Source organism: Erythrolamprus reginae, chromosome 2 (assembly GCF_031021105.1).
Source record: "Erythrolamprus reginae isolate rEryReg1 chromosome 2, rEryReg1.hap1, whole genome shotgun sequence".
Classification (NCBI taxonomy): domain Eukaryota; kingdom Metazoa; phylum Chordata; class Lepidosauria; order Squamata; family Dipsadidae; genus Erythrolamprus; species Erythrolamprus reginae.
The window spans coordinates 180,492,249-180,510,271 of NC_091951.1; the positions used below are offsets into that span (position 1 = coordinate 180,492,249).

General features: G+C 39.6%; 1 protein-coding gene across 9 annotated transcripts in view; it reads left to right on the forward strand.

Annotated features, from left to right (window-relative positions):
• SMARCC2 (SWI/SNF related BAF chromatin remodeling complex subunit C2) overlaps nucleotides 1-18,023 on the forward strand; it is a 37,391-nt gene that overhangs the window by 9,558 nt on the left and 9,810 nt on the right. For 5 of the 9 annotated variants that reach the window (XM_070740587.1, XM_070740586.1, XM_070740585.1 and 2 more), the window contains exons 6-21: nucleotides 980-1,049; nucleotides 4,211-4,280; nucleotides 4,540-4,615; nucleotides 4,797-4,928; nucleotides 5,390-5,505; nucleotides 6,087-6,211; nucleotides 6,964-7,023; nucleotides 8,412-8,449; nucleotides 10,223-10,353; nucleotides 10,437-10,508; nucleotides 10,784-10,897; nucleotides 12,477-12,630; nucleotides 13,040-13,132; nucleotides 13,626-13,745; nucleotides 13,827-13,889; nucleotides 16,179-16,437. In XM_070740587.1, coding sequence (XP_070596688.1) covers nucleotides 980-1,049; nucleotides 4,211-4,280; nucleotides 4,540-4,615; nucleotides 4,797-4,928; nucleotides 5,390-5,505; nucleotides 6,087-6,211; nucleotides 6,964-7,023; nucleotides 8,412-8,449; nucleotides 10,223-10,353; nucleotides 10,437-10,508; nucleotides 10,784-10,897; nucleotides 12,477-12,630; nucleotides 13,040-13,132; nucleotides 13,626-13,745; nucleotides 13,827-13,889; nucleotides 16,179-16,437 — 1,693 coding nt within the window. The remainder of the gene's footprint in view (nucleotides 1-979; nucleotides 1,050-4,210; nucleotides 4,281-4,539; nucleotides 4,616-4,796; nucleotides 4,929-5,389; nucleotides 5,506-6,086; nucleotides 6,212-6,963; nucleotides 7,024-8,411; nucleotides 8,450-10,222; nucleotides 10,354-10,436; nucleotides 10,509-10,783; nucleotides 10,898-12,476; nucleotides 12,631-13,039; nucleotides 13,133-13,625; nucleotides 13,746-13,826; nucleotides 13,890-16,178; nucleotides 16,438-18,023) is intronic. The other 4 variants (XM_070740589.1, XM_070740588.1, XM_070740583.1 and 1 more) reach the window with 1 other exon arrangement.

Consider the following 18,023-nt stretch of genomic DNA (forward strand, 5'->3'; position numbering starts at 1 on the left):
TTCCATTCTTGTACATTTCAATCTTTGCTCAACTGAGCATTTTACCTATAATAGCAGTTTCCTCTTGCTTACAAACATGGAAGAACATGATGTTTCCAGTTGTACTTCAAAATAAGAAATAACACTGACTTGTAGAGTGAGGTACAACTCTTTTGCTGTTGAATCTCTGAAGAGAGCCCTTAAGTATTTCTTCCTTCTGTGACTGAAGCAACAATTTATTTTATAGTTGCAATTGTTCAACATTATTGGATTGGAAAACAGTAAATACATAATAAGCAGCAAAATAGGATGACATCTTAGAAATGAGGTGCTGCTCAGCTTCTTTTATAAACTTGCAGTCTGTTAGTTCTTACCTGGCATTTCGACACATAGATTTGTACATAGGTTTGCAGTCCAAAACAGTAGCTCAACAACCTCAGAAAGGTACTGGAGCATGCATTGTGTACTGTATTGCATCAGCACGGTTCCTCGTAGGGGTCAGTGGCACAAACACTGAACAGTCAAGATTGTGAAAGGTATTTAACCGTAAGGACTGTTATCTATCTCTATCTATCTATCTATCTATCTATCTATCTATCTATCTATCTATCTATCTATCTATCTATCTCTTCCTCTACCTACCTACCTACCTACCTACCTACCTACCTACCTACCTACCTACCTACCTACCTACCTATCTATCTATCTATCTATCTATCTATCTATCTATCTATCTAATCTATCTTATATGTCGCCCACTCCTGAAGGACTCTGTGTGGCTTCCAATGAATAAGAACAATGTATAAAACAGCATAAAAACATTAGTAAGAACTCCACCCAAACATACATACACTCACTCTCACTCCTAGCCAATCTAGGATCCATTCCATCGTGGTTTCATTCCATTGTTGTGTTGAAGTATGGTATGAAATCATTTTCAGCAGCTGGTGTCTCCTGGATGGTTTAAATCTTAATATTTCTATCACTTTTTTTCTTTCAGGGAACTATAACTGAAGATAAGAGCAATGCCTCCCATATTGCCTTCCCTGTTCCTGGTAGCTTGGAAGAAGGTAAGATTTCACTCTGATTTTGGCCAGAGCAATTGCAGTGGTTGTTTACATACAATTATGCTTCTCTTTTAAAAAGTAGTACAGAATGTAATACTACAGTAAATTCTTAATCTAACAGACTTTGAATACAGTAGGCAATTTCTTTATTCAGACTTCACCTCTGTTTGATGGATCAAGATTTAAATTGAGGTTTTACCACAAATCATGCCATTTATACGAGTCATATAATTATGCAAGTTACAAACATTGAGGTAGATTGTGTACTTGTGGATTTTTTCTATATAATGTTTTTTAAGACACACAAAACATACAGTATATTTTCTTTGAACAGAGTATCACCCAAGTCAAAATTTTTATATAGCTTATAACAGTGATCACGAATCTTTTTTCTCTTGGGTGCCGAATGTATGTGTTCACGCTATCATGCACGTGCAAGTGCCTATATCCCTAATTTAATGCCTGGGGAGGGCGAAAATGACCGCCCCCGCCCCCGCGGAGGCGCTCTGAAGGCTGAAAACGGCCCATTTCCCAACTTCTGGTGGGCCTCGTAGGCCCATATTTTGCCCTCTCCGGGCTCCAGAGGCTTCTCCTGCTCCTCCAGAGGCCTTCTGGAGACCAAAAACGTATTCCCAGAGCCTCCGTGCGAGCTGAAAATCAGCTGGCTGGGACACACATGTACGCTGGATCTGAGCTAGGGCAAGGGCTCATGTGCCAGCAGATATGGTTCTCTGTGCTCATGTGGCATCTGTGCCATAGGTTCATCATCACTGGCTTATAACATCCTCATACACTATTTTTTAATATTTCCCATTTCTGCCATAATATTCTTTCTTTATGTTTTTAAACTCTATTTACCTCCTCTTCTTGTCTAACATTTAGACAATATTAACATTTGCCCTTAACTCCAAAACTTTCTTATCCCCTTATCTAGTTAACACCATTTAAAAGCAGTCCTTTCCATCTTGCTTCTTAATTTGTTGTAATTTAATTTCAAATATAATAAGTTTCTTTAAACTTAATTTTTACTTCTCCTTTTTCACCTACCCAGCATTATCTTATAATTCATCCCAATATTGCTCCCACATATATGTATGTGTGTGTGTGTGTATGTACATATATATATATATATATATCAAACATTTTCCCCCTTGCTATCTCGTATCATCTTCTTATTCCAATATTACAGTTACACATGTTAATCATAATACAGTTCATTTTATCATAATTCCCATTCTTTCTTTTAATTGTACCATTAAACATTTTTCCTTAATTCTCCAAATGCTCCACTTCTTAAAATTTTATCCTCATATTTTTTATACATCTTTTCTTTGTCAACTATCCAACTTCATATAATAAAAATAATCATCAATCAATTCCAATCATCAATATTAATCTAAATATGTATCGCTTTTACCTATAGATATTACTGTCATTAATTTACTTTATTGCAATCATTAATATTTACGGTACTCTTTAATCAACTTTAAATATACACTACATTTCTTTTCCTTTTTCCATCTCATTCATCACATCATTATAATCAAATACTACAACTACACATATTAATCTTAACACATACTTATGTCATGTTTTCATTCTTTAATTATTCCTTTAACCGTTTTCATTTAATTTCCCATACACTCCACTTCTTAATGTTTCCCTCTCATCCACACATCGTCTTATTTTTCTTCCTCTTAAAATTTTATAATTATACCTTTTCTTCTGTTTTAAGTTCCCATCTAATATCTTCTCTTTTCCCTCTTATTTAGTTCCCCATTTGTCTCTTTTGAACCTAATCTCTTCCCTTTTTTCCCCTTTTCTTCTGTGCTTCTTTCCTCCCTTCCCATTTTCACCGCAATTGCAATGAAAGAAATCCAATTTTAAAATAGCAGTGATCCTGAAACACATCCATAAAGGAAACCTAAGTTGTAGAAAAGAAAAGTGAAAAACTTCCATTCTTTTAAAACTAAAATTTAATCTCTTACTTTTGAGTCTTTCTATATCTTTAATGTCTAACCTGGAGTTTGCCCAGGTTCGCCTGGTACATCAGTTGCGGCCCTATTTGGACAGGGAGTCTCTGCTCACAGTCACTCATGCTCTTATCACCTCGAGGTTCGACTACTGCAATGCTCTCTACATGGGGCTACCTCTGAAAAGTATTCGGAAACTTCAAATTGTGCAGAATGCAGCCGCATGAGTGGTCATGGGTCTTCCCAGATACACCCATGTTTCCAACAGTCCACGGACTGCATTGGTTGCCAATTGGCTTCCGGACACAATTCAAAGTGTTGGTTATGACCTATAAAACCCTACATGACATTGGACCAGATTACTTACGGGACCACCTTCTGCCGCACAAATCCCAGCGACCGGTTAGGTCCCACAGAGTTGGCCTTCTCTGGGTCCCATCAGCCAGACCATCTTTCCTCTCACTGCTGGTGCAGCCCCAGCCCTCTGGAATCAGCTCCCTCCATAGATTCGCATTGCCCCCACCCTACTCACCTTTCGCAAGAGTCTCAAGACTCATTTATGTCGCCAGGCATGGGGCAATCAGATCCCCCTTCCCTTGAGTTGTAATGTGTGGTTGTGAATGAATTGGCTGACTGATTTTAATATATATGGGATTTTAGTAATAATTTTTAATTAATTAAATTTGTGGTCGTGTTGTTTTTTGTATTCTGTGAGCCGCCCTGAGTCTTCGGAGAAGGGCGGCATACAAATTAAATAATAATAATAATAATAATAATAATAATAATCATCATCATCATCATCATCATCATCATAATCTGAAGGTGTTCTCATAGAAACCTGGCAATGAATAGAACTGACCTCTTGCCCTGGGTCTATTAAATAGGCATCTGTAGAAAAATGGTATTTCCAGTTAATTCAAAGAACATTGTTTCACTGAATGGTAATTATTTAATTTTTTTACTTATTTGAATATGCATTAAAATATTCGACACACATACAAACACATGGAATCTGAAGATAACATCTATGCATGATCTAGTTTGTATGGGTATAGTTCTTCATTCCCATTTTGAAGAATTTACCCTATTACTCTAATGAGAACTTCAGAGCAACTTAATGATAAATATGATACATGTAAAATAAAGTGTCATTTATACTAGGGCAATAATCTTTCTTTTTATATTTTTTAGAAGAATGGGTTCGTCCAATCATGAAGAGAGACAAGCAAGTTCTTCTTCATTGGGGCTACTATCCTGACAGGTTTGCCTCCGTCCTGTATAACTACCTTAGTTTATGGAGAGGAATGCATATGGGTAGTTTTTAGATTATATATCCTTGCCTTTATTCTTAGCCACTTTATGTAAAATAAGTAATTAAAGACTGATTGTAGCAGAGTCTTCATTTTTCCCTTACTGTTGTCATAAGGCAGCATGTGTAAATATGTGACAACGGATGGGATTGTGTTGTCCAGTGAGGTTTTAGAATCAGTTCTTTATTCACTATGTGCTGTCTTTTACAGCTATGACACTTGGATCCCAGCCAGTGAAATTGAAGCCCCTGTGGAGGATGCCCCCACACCAGAGAAACCCCGTAAGGTAATGTGATAGGACGGACTTTGGGGTTGGAAGTTGGACCATTGTGGCATTGGCACCGAAGAACTTTATGATGCTTCTAAAATAACAAGTTCCTGTTTTTTTATTCAGAAGTGGGAAGTAGCTTCTTACCTTTTTCAGTTCAAGTCATCTGTAGATGCCCTTCTCCTCCTCTCACCTCCAGGTTCATGGAAAGTGGATACTAGACACAGACAGTTTTAATGAATGGATGAATGAAGAAGACTATGAGGTCAGTGATGAGAAGAGCCCTGTCTCCAGGAGAAAGAAAATCTCTGCCAAGACTCTCACTGATGAGGTGTGATTTTTTTTTTTTACTAAAGTCCTTTTAGTTAAGGGTTCTAGGGCTGAAGGTTTTAAAAAAGGAAGGGACAAACTCGGCCCAAATATTAGTTCTCCCATTTCTGCAATGGGCAATGGGTGGGAATTACCATGCTAAAAGTATATTGAAACCTTCAGTTGGAATACAGACCAATTCTAGTAGATTGTCAAGAACAGTCTGTTCCAACTTCCTGTTGGATTTTTTACAATAAGTGAAAAATGAGATAGATTGGTCAAACCCAGCAGGATAATTGTATTTCTAAATATTTCCAGCATTTATTACAGGAATTAATTAGTCCCTAGCTCTTAAGAGATTCTTATTAATTTTCCTTTGGATATTTAAAAAATGTTCAGTGATGAGCACAAAAGATTATTATATGTGGTTTAAGGAGGCAATTCAAGACTGCTGGCAAATTGCATTGACTTCTCTCTTTCCAGGTTAACAGTCCTGATTCGGACCGAAGGGACAAGAAGGGGGGGAATTATAAAAAGCGGAAACGTTCCCCTTCTCCTTCTCCTACTCCAGAAGCAAAGAAGAAAAATGCCAAGAAAGGGTGAGGAGAAAGAAATGTTTTTTCTTCAATATCTGAGTATGAAACAACTCTCTCCAGTTCCTACCATGTATCTTAAAGTGTCTCATTTCTTAAGAAAAATTAGCCTGTCCTCCTTTCCTGTTCTTGAGGGCAAACATAGTTTTTTACAACAGGCTGGCTTGGATTAACCAAGAATGGAGTATCCTCTCTGTTTGAAGTCCTTCCCTTTGAACACACCAACTTCAGATCAAGTTGTCAACAATATTGCCGATTCTACTCAGTGGATTCACTTCATGAAATCATTCACAGGACATTTTCAACTCAGATGTCCTTACTTGAAAGCTACAACAGAATCTATTCTATTGATCAGAAATAATGATGATTTAACTATAGTTTGATGTAGTATCCAGGATTGAATAATGTTGTTTAGTGTATCTCTGTTTACTGTGCTTGAAGTTGACTCAGCCTTCCATCCTTCTGAGGTGGGTAAAATGAGGACCCAGCATGTTGGGGGCAATATGCTGACTCTGTAAAACCACTTAGAGGGCTGTAAAATATATAAGTCTCAGTGCTGTTGCTATGTTATTGCTCTCCATCTGCAGGCCTTCTACACCCTACACCAAATCCAAACGTGGTCACCGTGAGGAAGAACAAGAAGATCTCACAAAAGACATGGATGAACCTTCTCCTGTCCCTAATGTTGAAGAAGTCACATTGCCCAAAACAGGTCAGAATTTAAAGCTGTTATGAATTCCATAAACATGGCTCTTTGTCATACCCCATATATTGGAATTGTTTGGGGTGGCTTCTATCAATTATAATTCGCTTTAAAACTACCTTTGTTGTATCACTGTGAAGAGTAGAATATTATTATTATTTTAGTCAGTACACCTCTGGTCTTTATACTGGACAGTGAAAGATGGACAGCCTGTAGGGCACATACTGTACAGTTAATTTACGACAGTTGGTTTAATGGCTATTTGAAGTTATAACGGCACTGAAAAAAAGGACCTATGACCATTTTTCACACTTACGACCATTGCAGCATTTTCATGGTCATATGATCAAAATGTTGATTTTTGGCAAAATTTTGATTCATATTTATGATTATTGCAATGTTCTAGGGTCACGTGGTCATTTTTTGAGACTTTCTGACAGATCAAGTCAGCAGGGAAGCTAATTTCCCTTAATATTATTAAGTTAACAACAGAAAAATAGAGGCATTAAACCATGTAGAGATTTACATCTCAAACACTTTCCAACTTTAAACCCCACATTGAAGAAAAACCCCATACTGATGTTACACACTTCGCTTTATGGCCAAACATGAGAAGAAAGTATAACTTCTTGGCCCTGCGGTTCAATTATTATTATTATTATTATTATTATTATTATTATTATTATTATTATTAATTAGATTTGTAATTCTTGGAGAGATTCTTTGAATAAAATATTCCTTCCTTCCTCTGTCTTCCATAGTCAACACGAAGAAAGATTCTGAATCTGCTCCTGTGAAAGGGGGTACCATGACTGATTTGGGTAAGGGATACTTTATTTGTTTTGTAATCCTCCTTTTACTACAAGAGCAAGAGCATGCTCTTAGTCGTGGATAGACTAATATTTATGCAATAGGAAGATTTAGAGGCCTTTTCCCCCTCCAAATGATCAGTTGTGAACAGGTGTCATCTTATATCCCCAGTTGGGAACTACCTATAAGATGATAAAATCAGTCTAGCTTCCTTTACATTGCCAGAGCAGAAACATGGATTTTGCATGATAACATAGTATTTCTGGGATTGGTTTCAATGGGAATTTGCAATTCTTGGTTGATAAAGTGAAAAGGCTGGGTGTTTAGCATAGGCCTTTTTTTCTATAACTTTTCTAAATAACATTTCTGTCCTGCCTTTCTACTTACAGTTTATAGCTCAAAGCAACTTAGAGCAGTTAAAAATAACAAAGGATAAAACATAATAATAAAGCAAGGCAGTTAAAAGCAAGGCAAAGTCAAAATCAAATCAACTAAATATAGTAAATGAGAGCCATTTTTTCATGGTGTTATAGATGGCAGACTATTCCTGCCTTAAGCATGGTACTAGCACAGGAGGAAGGCAAGGTCAAACAACTTCCAAAAATGTTGGTAAGAATAATTGCATGAGCTCCACACACACAAACACATACACCTGCATGCACATGTGCACACACACACAGAATCCAGTATTAATCATTAAGTGTTTCTTAAGTGTTGAATTGAATGAATGGGAAGTGTTGAAGTGCTGTACTAACAGCTGTTTGTCGTTTTGTGTGTGCTCCTTGCAGGGATGTACATTCATTTAAAATTTACTGTTACGCGGGAGAATAACAGATGTTGGAACGTTTATTTGGGACAGACTGTCTTCTGCAGTTTTTAAGCCAGGCAAAATAAATTCTTAAGGGGGCAGTACTTCTTTCAACTATGCTGAGGGGGAGTATGTCTGGAATCATACCAGCAGACTGGGCTGCAAATTTAAAAAGAACGTTGGAATGATAAATCTGTATAATTTCAGTAAACCATCAGAGTATATAAGAAAGCCATAGGCTTTTTGGCCAGAATCTAGAAAATCACCTGTTGATCGTGTAAGTCTAAAAGAAGTTGAGACTTGTTTTTCTCAATATCAGCCTCCCAAATAACACAATAAATATGAAAAGGTGGACAAGAAGGCTGCAGAAATAGATTTTAAGGAAGGTAGCTCCCAGTTGTGTTTCTGGGCAAGCTTCTTCAATCGTTTTTAGATAAATGTCATTGGGGAATGCTGCTGTATACCCGTTCAGATCTTTTTATTCTTTTACCTTTGCTAAATACGGCTTTGTTTTTGACAATTCTCCAGATAGCTGTGGAAGAGCAAATGGATAATGTAGAGGTTTCTATTTCTACTCTTCTTGTTTTCTAGATGAACCAGAGGATGAGAACATGGAGGCGGCAGGCAAGGTAAATCAGATGCTGTTTTCTGTTTATTGCCTCTTGTTATAACTTAAAGAACAGCCTTACTCTTCACATAGGGGCAGATTGGGGTGGATGAACTGGTGCTAAGGGAACAAAAATGACTGCTTGCAGGTAGTCCTTGAATTGCAATGCTAACTGGGACAGGAATTTCCATCTCAGTGAAGTAGTCAGAAAGCCCAATTGGCAGTCCAATTTCTTTGGTCATTAGGAAAGGACCCATCCCAATCTAAACCATTCCTGGCCTCTCCCAGCCTTGAGCCTCAGAAAGATAAGGGGCTGCCTCTTCTGCCTTCTTTCAACTCCCCCCCCCCAACATGTCTCTCTCTTTATCTTTGCCCTTTGTCCCCCTGCACAGCAGCATTCCGCAGCAGCAGCAGCTGTGGTAGAAACGGAGCCCTGGGACCTTCAGCACTCTCAGCTGGCTATCACCATCCCCAGGCCTCTACTTCAGCCCTGGTGCTGCCACTGCCAAGGAGTATCACCTCAGCTCTGTTCTGAGACAGCCACCTTAGCGCCATAGTGCAAAGTTCCAGCCACCCTGCCATGCCTAGCTGACATGAACCATCTTTCCTCTCACTGCTGGTGCAGCCAGGCAACTGCTGGATACACCAGGCCTGCTCCCCCAGGCTACCTGTGCCATTCTCCCAAGTATCACCCGCTATTCTCTAAACAGCACAGCGTAATATTTCAGAATATTTCTGAGGCTTTCCAAAGCAAGAACGGCGCATGCAATCTGCAGGAGAGTGAGTGCAGCTTTCTCATTAGGCTTCAAAAGGCCTCGGAAACTTTTCAGAGGGCTTCCCAAAGCATCCTGAGAATGGTGCACGCTGTTTGGAGAATGGTGCGAAATTGCATCGGGAAGAAAGCCTAGCACAGCCAGCAATGAGACAGTGAAGGTCCGCTAGGTATGGCTGGGGCAGCTGGGACTTTGCACTGGGGGGCCTGGCACAGATGGAAGGCAACAGGCTGAGAGGAGTTGACCCACTCCTGTGCTTGTAAGTGTGGGCAGGCTGTCAAGTGTCTGGATTTTGGTAACTTGACTGCAGGACCCTTGCAACAGCTATAACGTTGAGAACCGGGTATAAATATCATTCATTCCATTCATTCATTCATTCATTCATTCATTCATTCATTCATTCATTCCATTCATTCATTCATTCATTCCATATGTTTGTTTGTTTGTTTGTTTGATTTTTTTTAATGCCGCCCTTCTCCTTAGACTCATGGCAGCTTACAACATAGCACTAACAACATTTATTCAGTGTTGCAGAGTCACTGAACAAATGATCATTAAATAATAACTTTCTGTAATCATTAAAAGAAGATTCAGCTTTTGCTAGGTCCACTTCTTCCCCTCCCGCCCCATACGCTCCTCCCCTTTCTGCTTTTCTTAGTTTGATCCCAGTAGAAGTGACCCATGCCTCATTATATTGACAGTCATTTCCTTGCAGACCTGTAACACCACCCATAGTAACCTTTATGTCTCCATGCTCCCGTTTGCCAAAATGTCCCTTGATTTCTATCTCATTGCTTAGCAGGGGTTTCTTTTCTGTACGCCAGCCTTCCATCATTTCTCAAGCTATGTCTGTAATGTATTGGAATTAAGACTTACACTGAGAGTTTCAGGTTTGGATTGCTGTGCGAATGAGTTGTTCCAAGGTCCCAGCTCCTCTGATTAAAAATGGAAGATTAGGAGCTACAGTCGTAAGAACGTCACAAGCATTGCCCATTGCCTACTGAAGAGAATTCTGGTTTCAGGATGAAGAGGAGAATAATGCTGGGAACAAAGGAGAGCAGACCAAGAACCCCGACCTGCATGAAGACAATGTGACCGAGCAAACCCATCACATTATCATCCCCAGTTATGCAGCCTGGTTTGACTACAACAGGTGCTGGAATGTGAGCTTTTTGTCCCTGAGTTCCTCCAGCCTCCCCACCTGTTCTTAATATTTTTCCTGTGTTTCTTCCACAGTGTCCATGCTATTGAGAGGAGAGCCCTTCCTGAATTTTTCAATGGCAAGAACAAGTCAAAGACGCCAGAAATGTAAGGATGCTCTTAGGTGCTCTTAGCATCTTTGCCAGCATAACAAATGTTTTGCAGCATCTTTCTTTTGCCAGGGTGAGAATCTAAGGACATTTTACACCTTCAGACAGGTGTAAATTTAGGGGTCCATTCAGACAGGAAAGGTTCTGCACTGGCCTTTAGAAGTGTTTAGTAAGAGGACTAACGGAACCAATCATATGGGAAGAATTTAACAAAGTAAAATGACTCGAGTTAAAAGTAGTTCTGTTTTCTTTTTTGTTTGTTTCATGTTCTAGCTACTTGGCTTACCGCAATTTCATGATTGACACATACCGGCTTAATCCTCAGGAATACCTGACTTCCACTGCATGTCGTCGGAACCTGGCTGGTGATGTCTGTGCCATCATGAGGTATGTTAGCTGAGCATACAGAAGCCCAGTAACTGTTTACAGCAGTCCACTTTTTATTTTATGATTTGGCACGTGCAGCTGGATTTTTTATCTTGTGTCTTAATGATCACTTTAAGATTTAAGATTTATTAGATTTGTATGCCGCCCCTCTCCAAAGACTCGGGGCGGCTCACAACAACAACAATAATACAGTATACAGTGTACAAATCCAATATTAGATAAAAAACTAAATTTAAAACCCATAAATATTAAAAACAATCGTTACTGCACAATCACACCATTCTCATGTATTACAGTCAGAAAAAGACTGGGGGAAGAGATAGTTAGTCCCCCCATGCCTGGCGACATAGATAGGTCTTCAACATCGGAAGGCGGGAAGAGTGGGGACAATTCGAATCTCTGGGGGGAGTTGATTCCAGAGAGCCGTGGCTGCCACAGAGAAAGCTCTTCCCCTAGGTCCCGCCAAACGGCATTGTTTAGTCGACGGGATCCGGAGAAAGCCAACTCTGTGGGACCTGATTGGCCGCTGGGATTCGTGCGGTCCGATGCCATGTAGGGCTTTATAGGTCATAACCAACACTTTGAATTGTGACCGGAAACCGATCGGCAACCAGTGCAGGCCACGGAATGTTGGTGAAACTTGGGCAGATCTAGGAAACCCCACGATAGCTCTCACGGCCGCATTCTGCACAATCTGAAGTTTCCGAACACTTTTCAAAGGTAGCCCCACATAGAGAGCATTGCAGTAGTCGAACCTCGAGGTGATGAGGGCGTGACTGAGTGTGAGCAATGACTCCCTGTCCAAATAGGGCCACAACTGGTGCACTTTACCATAAGATGGGCTAAATATGATTTTCTGATCTACTGAGAAAGAAATTGCAGATGGTGCATCTTCTTGAGCTGAACACAATCCTCATTCTTAATGTGACCTAATTTTTTTGGATAAAAATAGATACAATAATTCAGAAGATTTTAAAAATTAACATACAATTGAAATCAGAGACCTGGAAATAAGGGATAAATAACAAAAAAAATCATGGAACTTTGTTTTTATATATGATTATTGCAGTAAGACTACTATATGCTTGAAAGTAGAAAGTCATGCACACAAGGCATTATTAGGATTCAGAGAAATGGTTAGAGAAGATGAACTTGCAGAGATGGCTAAATTAATTTCTTTTCTTAGAGACAAAATAATATATTTTTATTTATTTATTTAGACAAAATAATATATTTATGGATGCCTTCTTGATCTTCTTGCATAAAATGCAAAAAAAAATACACTTAATATTTGTGGTTTTGATATGGAAAAAAAACAACAGAAAAGAGTGAGCTTTTTTGTAATCATAGAATAAGAGATAATTTTTAAACTGTACTTATATTTGCTGTAAAGGAAATGGAAATTTGTTTTCTATTTTTCTTTCTTTATGCACTAGTTTCTCTTTTTTATTTTCTGCCATTTTTATTCATGTGAATTTGTTTTAATTTTTTTGTTCTTAAGAGTTTAATCTTAATCCATAGCTCTGTTGCCACAGGTTTGATTAGAGCTAAAGTTTCCTTTTTTTTTCTTTGGTTGCAGAGTCCATGCCTTCCTAGAACAGTGGGGACTCATCAATTACCAAGTAGATGCTGAGAGTCGACCAACACCGATGGGACCACCACCTACTTCTCATTTCCATGTTCTGGCTGATACGCCTTCAGGATTGGTGCCACTGCAGCCCAAAACTCCCCAGGTAATATCCAGCCACCCGGAGAAGAAATTTAAATACACGTCATTTTAAAAAATGTATCTGTATTTTTAGCTTTTCCTTAGCTATAAGTGAGAATTAATGGCCCGCAAAGCATGTTAAAGAAATATAAAGACCTCCGCTGAGAATATATCGACATTGAAGACATCTGATAAAAATAAACCAGAAGCTATAAAATGAGAAAAATATAAGGGGAAAAAGCCTGAAAGTTGCTAAGGAAGTATCCGAAGGAATTTCCATCCTAAAGGAAATCATGTATTTGTGCATGCTGGATAACCCTAGAGGAAATCATGTATTTGTGCATGCTGGACACCTTAATAACTTTCCTTTCCCATATTAAAATATTAATATAAACGGGAGAGGGCAACAGGACAGAATTTTGCTTACGCTTCAGGGTCGTCAGAGTGATAGCGATACCAAGACTGGACGAAAGGGCAAAGAGATTGAAGATCTTGTCACAGAGACAGTGAAAGGGAAACCGGAGCTGGTAAGAGAATTCCCAGCAGAGGCTGGGGTTTGTGGGAGTCCGGAGAGGAATGACACCTGGACACTTTCCTCTGTGGAATTATGAAAACTGTGGAATTCTATGCAGCCAGAATCCGAGTCACGTCAATCTGCTGAATTTTTAAGAATGAGCAGGGATGAAATTGTCCCATCTCTCCCTTTGTAGTTTGTTGCCTGTGATTTCCTGATAGGCTGCACCGCTGTAAGTTACAGACCAGGAAGATTTGTAATGGGTCACTGAAGACCCAAATAAGAGAGATGCTGTCATGGATAAAATGCTAGAAATTCCAACGTGTCTGGGTGGGTCTAAGATTGACATATGCTGTGCTGTAGCTTGGCCCCACCAAATGAGAGCTAGAGGTGGATGCCTGCTTGTTCTCCTTATAGGTGGTAGTGCTCTTTCAAATAGCACTTCAGAGGTCTTGAGAGTCGAGCTTTCTTTACATCACATGAAGCTTGTTCATCTCTCTTCAAAGCAAACCACAGCTTCCCAGCAGATGTTAAATTTCCCAGACAAGAGCAAGGAGAAGCCACCGGATATGCAAAACTTTGGACTCCGCACTGACATGTACACAAAGAAGAATGTCCCTTCTAAGGTAAAAGAGGAAAGACAATGGATTTTCTCATGGGTTTGTGCAGTGATGGACCAGTTCTAACGCACAAGTCTCTTCCTACAGAGCAAAGCTGCTGCCAGTGCTACTCGTGAATGGACAGAACAGGAGACTCTGTTGCTGCTGGAGGTGAGCGAATGGAAGCAATTCAAATTGCCCATAAAAATGTGCTTCTGACAACTGCTCCTAAGCTTTCTCTAAGCATTCTTTCTTCTCTTGATTTTGTTCCCAAATCTTCATTCTTGTATTTCATTCTCGGCAGCTAAAGTATATTGGGCATTGACTTCTTAATTTCTTACGTGAAAATGGTAATTTAAAAATTCGATAAGTAAACTGATAAGCTTTTGTTCTCTCCAGGCATTGCACTTATCTTGGGATGATGATAATTTAGGTCTCTTATTTGTTTTTCGAGTTTATTTCATGACTTTCAGAAGATTTTAAAGACATTGCCTGTAAGGAGAAAGCCTCAATTGTTCAAAACTAACAGACAACTAAGTTGTCTTAGGATCCTTTTACTGTTATATAGAAATTAAAATGAAGTGTAGACAGAAGCAAGTGACAGTGAAACTTAAAACTCTTCCAATATATTTAAACGAAGAATGTGGAACAGCTTTTTCTTTCAGTGGCATGTTAGGAGCTATACATACCCCCAAGAAAATAAATCTTAATAATTGGTGGCTTAAAAATAGTTAAATTATTTCCCAGTTGTAGATTTAATGATGTTTTCATGTTATGTTTCAAGGTATTGGAAATTTCTGAGAATGAATTCTGCCCTGGAAAGTAGTGTGAAATTGAAGGCCTGGTTCAGTAGTTGTAGAGAATGTTAAACATGGAAGAAGTATCTGGATTTTAATCATGTGACCATGGGGATGCTGCAAAGGTTGTAGTTGAAAAGCGGCCATAAGTCACTTTTTTCAGAGCCGTTGTCACTTTGAACAATCACTAAATGAACTGTTGTAACTGTAAGTCGAGGACTGCATGTAATAATCTTTCTAGATAGCGTTAAATTAGGTGGGCCAATACCAATTGTTTCCTTTATTCTTACAATTACTCACACCTGTTCTGTCTTGATGGACCATTTATTTTATCGGAAAGCAAACCAACACATTGGAAACATGGATCGAAGCAAAGGAATATTATTTTACACAATCTTGCAAGAAATCATTCCAGTCTAAAGCATTTTTAAGCTGACAGAGTCCAACTAGGGAGCATAGATAAGCCTCTGGAAACATGCCAACTGAAAGTGTAAATATTCACTAATTATTTGTGTCTGGGTTTCTTTTCACTTCACTCACTGTTCAGAGCTGAAAGATCTTCTATAAAACCAGGAACAGAGATCTAGGAATTCTGGAGCATTCTCTCTAAGCACCATTTTTAAGATGAACATTGCTTACCACGCCCCTTCTCCCAGCAGCCTGCTCTTTATATATTGTCAGCAGTGACCAAATATCCCATAGAGATATTCAATGCCTAGACCACTGCCTATAGAGATATTCATGCCTGGGTCTTGACCGCCTGATCCTGGCATCTAAGAGGGCTTCCTGATCCCCAATGTCCCCTTCTTCTCCTCAGTCAGATATTACCATAACTGGGGGTTCTGCAGTCTCTGGTGGTTCCCCAGGTTCCCCCTCACTCTCAGACTCAGCTGGCAAAAACACTGGCCTAGAATACCAAGACGAACCTCGCTCTTCCTCCTTAAAATCTGTGACCAGCTGAGCTGGCCATGGACCACTCACAACAACACCTGGATCAACATCCATTACTTGAAGTGACTTTGAAAATTACACTTTTTACATGGTTAGAGAGGCATAGTTGAGGTTGTGTGGTATAAAAACAAGCAGTCCTCGACCTACAACAGATCATAGTGAATCTGCCGCTGCTACAGGAATGTTTCCCACTTTAGCCATTTCTGCCATCTGGCTGTGTGACTGCTGTAGAGAGAGCAGGTAACTCTTTCTTAACTTTCAGTTAGTCTTCTAGGATGCTAGCTGGAGCGTAATGAGATAGGCTAATTAAACACAAGCTGCCATTTCAGATTGTGTTCCAAGTTCTTTGTCTTAATCACAATCTCAGGAATGGTCCAAGTTCAGGCATCACATTGAACACGTTCAGTTTGGAGGGGTGGTGGATAGTTTCATTTTCAGTGGACTCTTTCCTGCAAGAATTTAAATGCGGGAAGGATTTGAGCTTAAATAATTAGCCACCCTATAATTTGAGATATTGCGTCATTGTGCGCAAGCGATGTTTTGGTGTCTCCAACACACGCAAAAACATAGGAATCAAGCACTAAGATTCCAGAAGGGTCTTCTATGAATAGCTTCTCCCCTGCAATCTGTACTCTGGTGTTCCCACTCACTGCGCCTGTTCTTTGTCTATTTCCTATCCAAACTGTCACCATTTCTGTGCATTGCATTTTAGGCCCTGGAGATGTATAAAGATGACTGGAACAAAGTGTCCGAGCATGTTGGCAGTCGTACTCAGGATGAATGCATTCTACACTTCCTGCGTCTCCCCATAGAAGACCCTTACTTGGAAGATTCTGAAGCCTCTCTTGGACCCCTGGCCTACCAGCCGATCCCCTTCAGCCAGTCAGGCAATCCAGTCATGAGCACGGTGGCCTTCCTGGCTTCGGTTGTGGATCCCCGCGTGGCATCTGCAGCAGCCAAGTCAGCTTTAGGTAATGAATGAGGGCATCCAAAAGCAGCCTATGCTTGGAGAAGGAAAGGATATTAAACGAGGGATGGGGTAGGATCGTGGGGGTTGTAGGGCACTTACAAAAACACCATAAAGCCGTGATGGTGAACCTATGGTACATGTGCCACTGGTGGTACACGGAGCCACATTGGAAGGCACAAGTGGCATTGCCCTATGTCAGCTCCAGCGTGCATGCGCACACTAGCCAGCTGATTTTCGGTTTTGGGAAAGGCTGTTTCACCCTCTGGAGGCTTCCCTGAAGCCCTGGAGTGAGAAAAACAGCACAACAGGCAAACCAAAAGTCCATTTTCCCACCCCTCTGATTTGCCCATTGAGCTGTTTTTTTCTACCAGCCCAGGCTTCGGTGAGGCCTGTGTGCATGCGCGGGGATGGGGAGGGATTGTGCGCATTCGCAGAGGCAGCGTGGGTGGGGCGCATGCTTGGGAGAAAGGGAATGCTAGCACATGCACACACACTCTTGGCACACGAACCCAAAAAGCTTCACCATCACTGCCATAAAGGATAAAACACCATATCGTTATCCAACAGAAGTTTGTGAAATTTTGTCCAGCCTATATTTTCTAAAACTTGACAATGCAAGGGAACTTGAAGGGTTGTTGGTTTATTTATTTATTATGTGCCATTAAGTAATTGTCAACTCTTAGATAATTTTTGTTCATGAGGATTAGAACTAGAAGCCTGGAGTTTTAAGAAGGGACACTGAAGTTTTTAGGATATTGTGTTCTGAGTCAGCTTCCTGGGAATTATTAAAAAGAAAAGGGTAAACACTGTTAATATACTGTTAAGTATCAGATTATGGTATTTAGATATTGGGAGTTTCTAAATCACATTTGTTGATTTGGTTTTGTTTTAGTGAGGTAGAACTGAGTTGAGTTGCGTTGTAAATCAAACCCAGTCATGATCAGTTTCTTTGTTTTATTATGTAATATTCCTTTCTCTGCATTCCAGTAGTACCATTTTTCAAGCCTCTTGTTTGATAAAAGCCTTTATTTATTATAATACGCCTTCATTTAATTGTTTTGTTTTGTTTTGTTTTCTTAATTATTGTATTTTACTTTATCGTATTTATCTTATTTTATTAAGTAATTTTACCTGTTGTGACTCAAATCCAGTACAACCAGAAGTGTCTTTTTAAAATTTCTTGGCTTTTTGCAGCATGTATTTATATTGAAATATTATTTATAAATATGACCTGCTAATGTTTTCAGTGTACATTTTATAGGTACATGCTCAAAGCCAAATATGTGAAACAGCACAATATGTGTGTTCTAGTCCTGAGTGTGTAAAAGTCCTGAGATCTAGAAGGTGTGCCCATTGGCACTCAGGACCTGGTGTGCTGAGTACTTTAAAAATATGTGATTTACTCCTACATCTGAATTCCCGAGTCTCCAATGATTTCTGCTTATTCCAGAGTTCCTTGTAATCTACAATTGCTGCCTTGGCCATTTCCTATTAAATGGAAGTGGCTCAACAAAATCCCCTACTTATTTTAAACATCCATGCTCCCTTTCCCCCTCCTACATTCGTTTGCAATGCTCTATTTTGCCA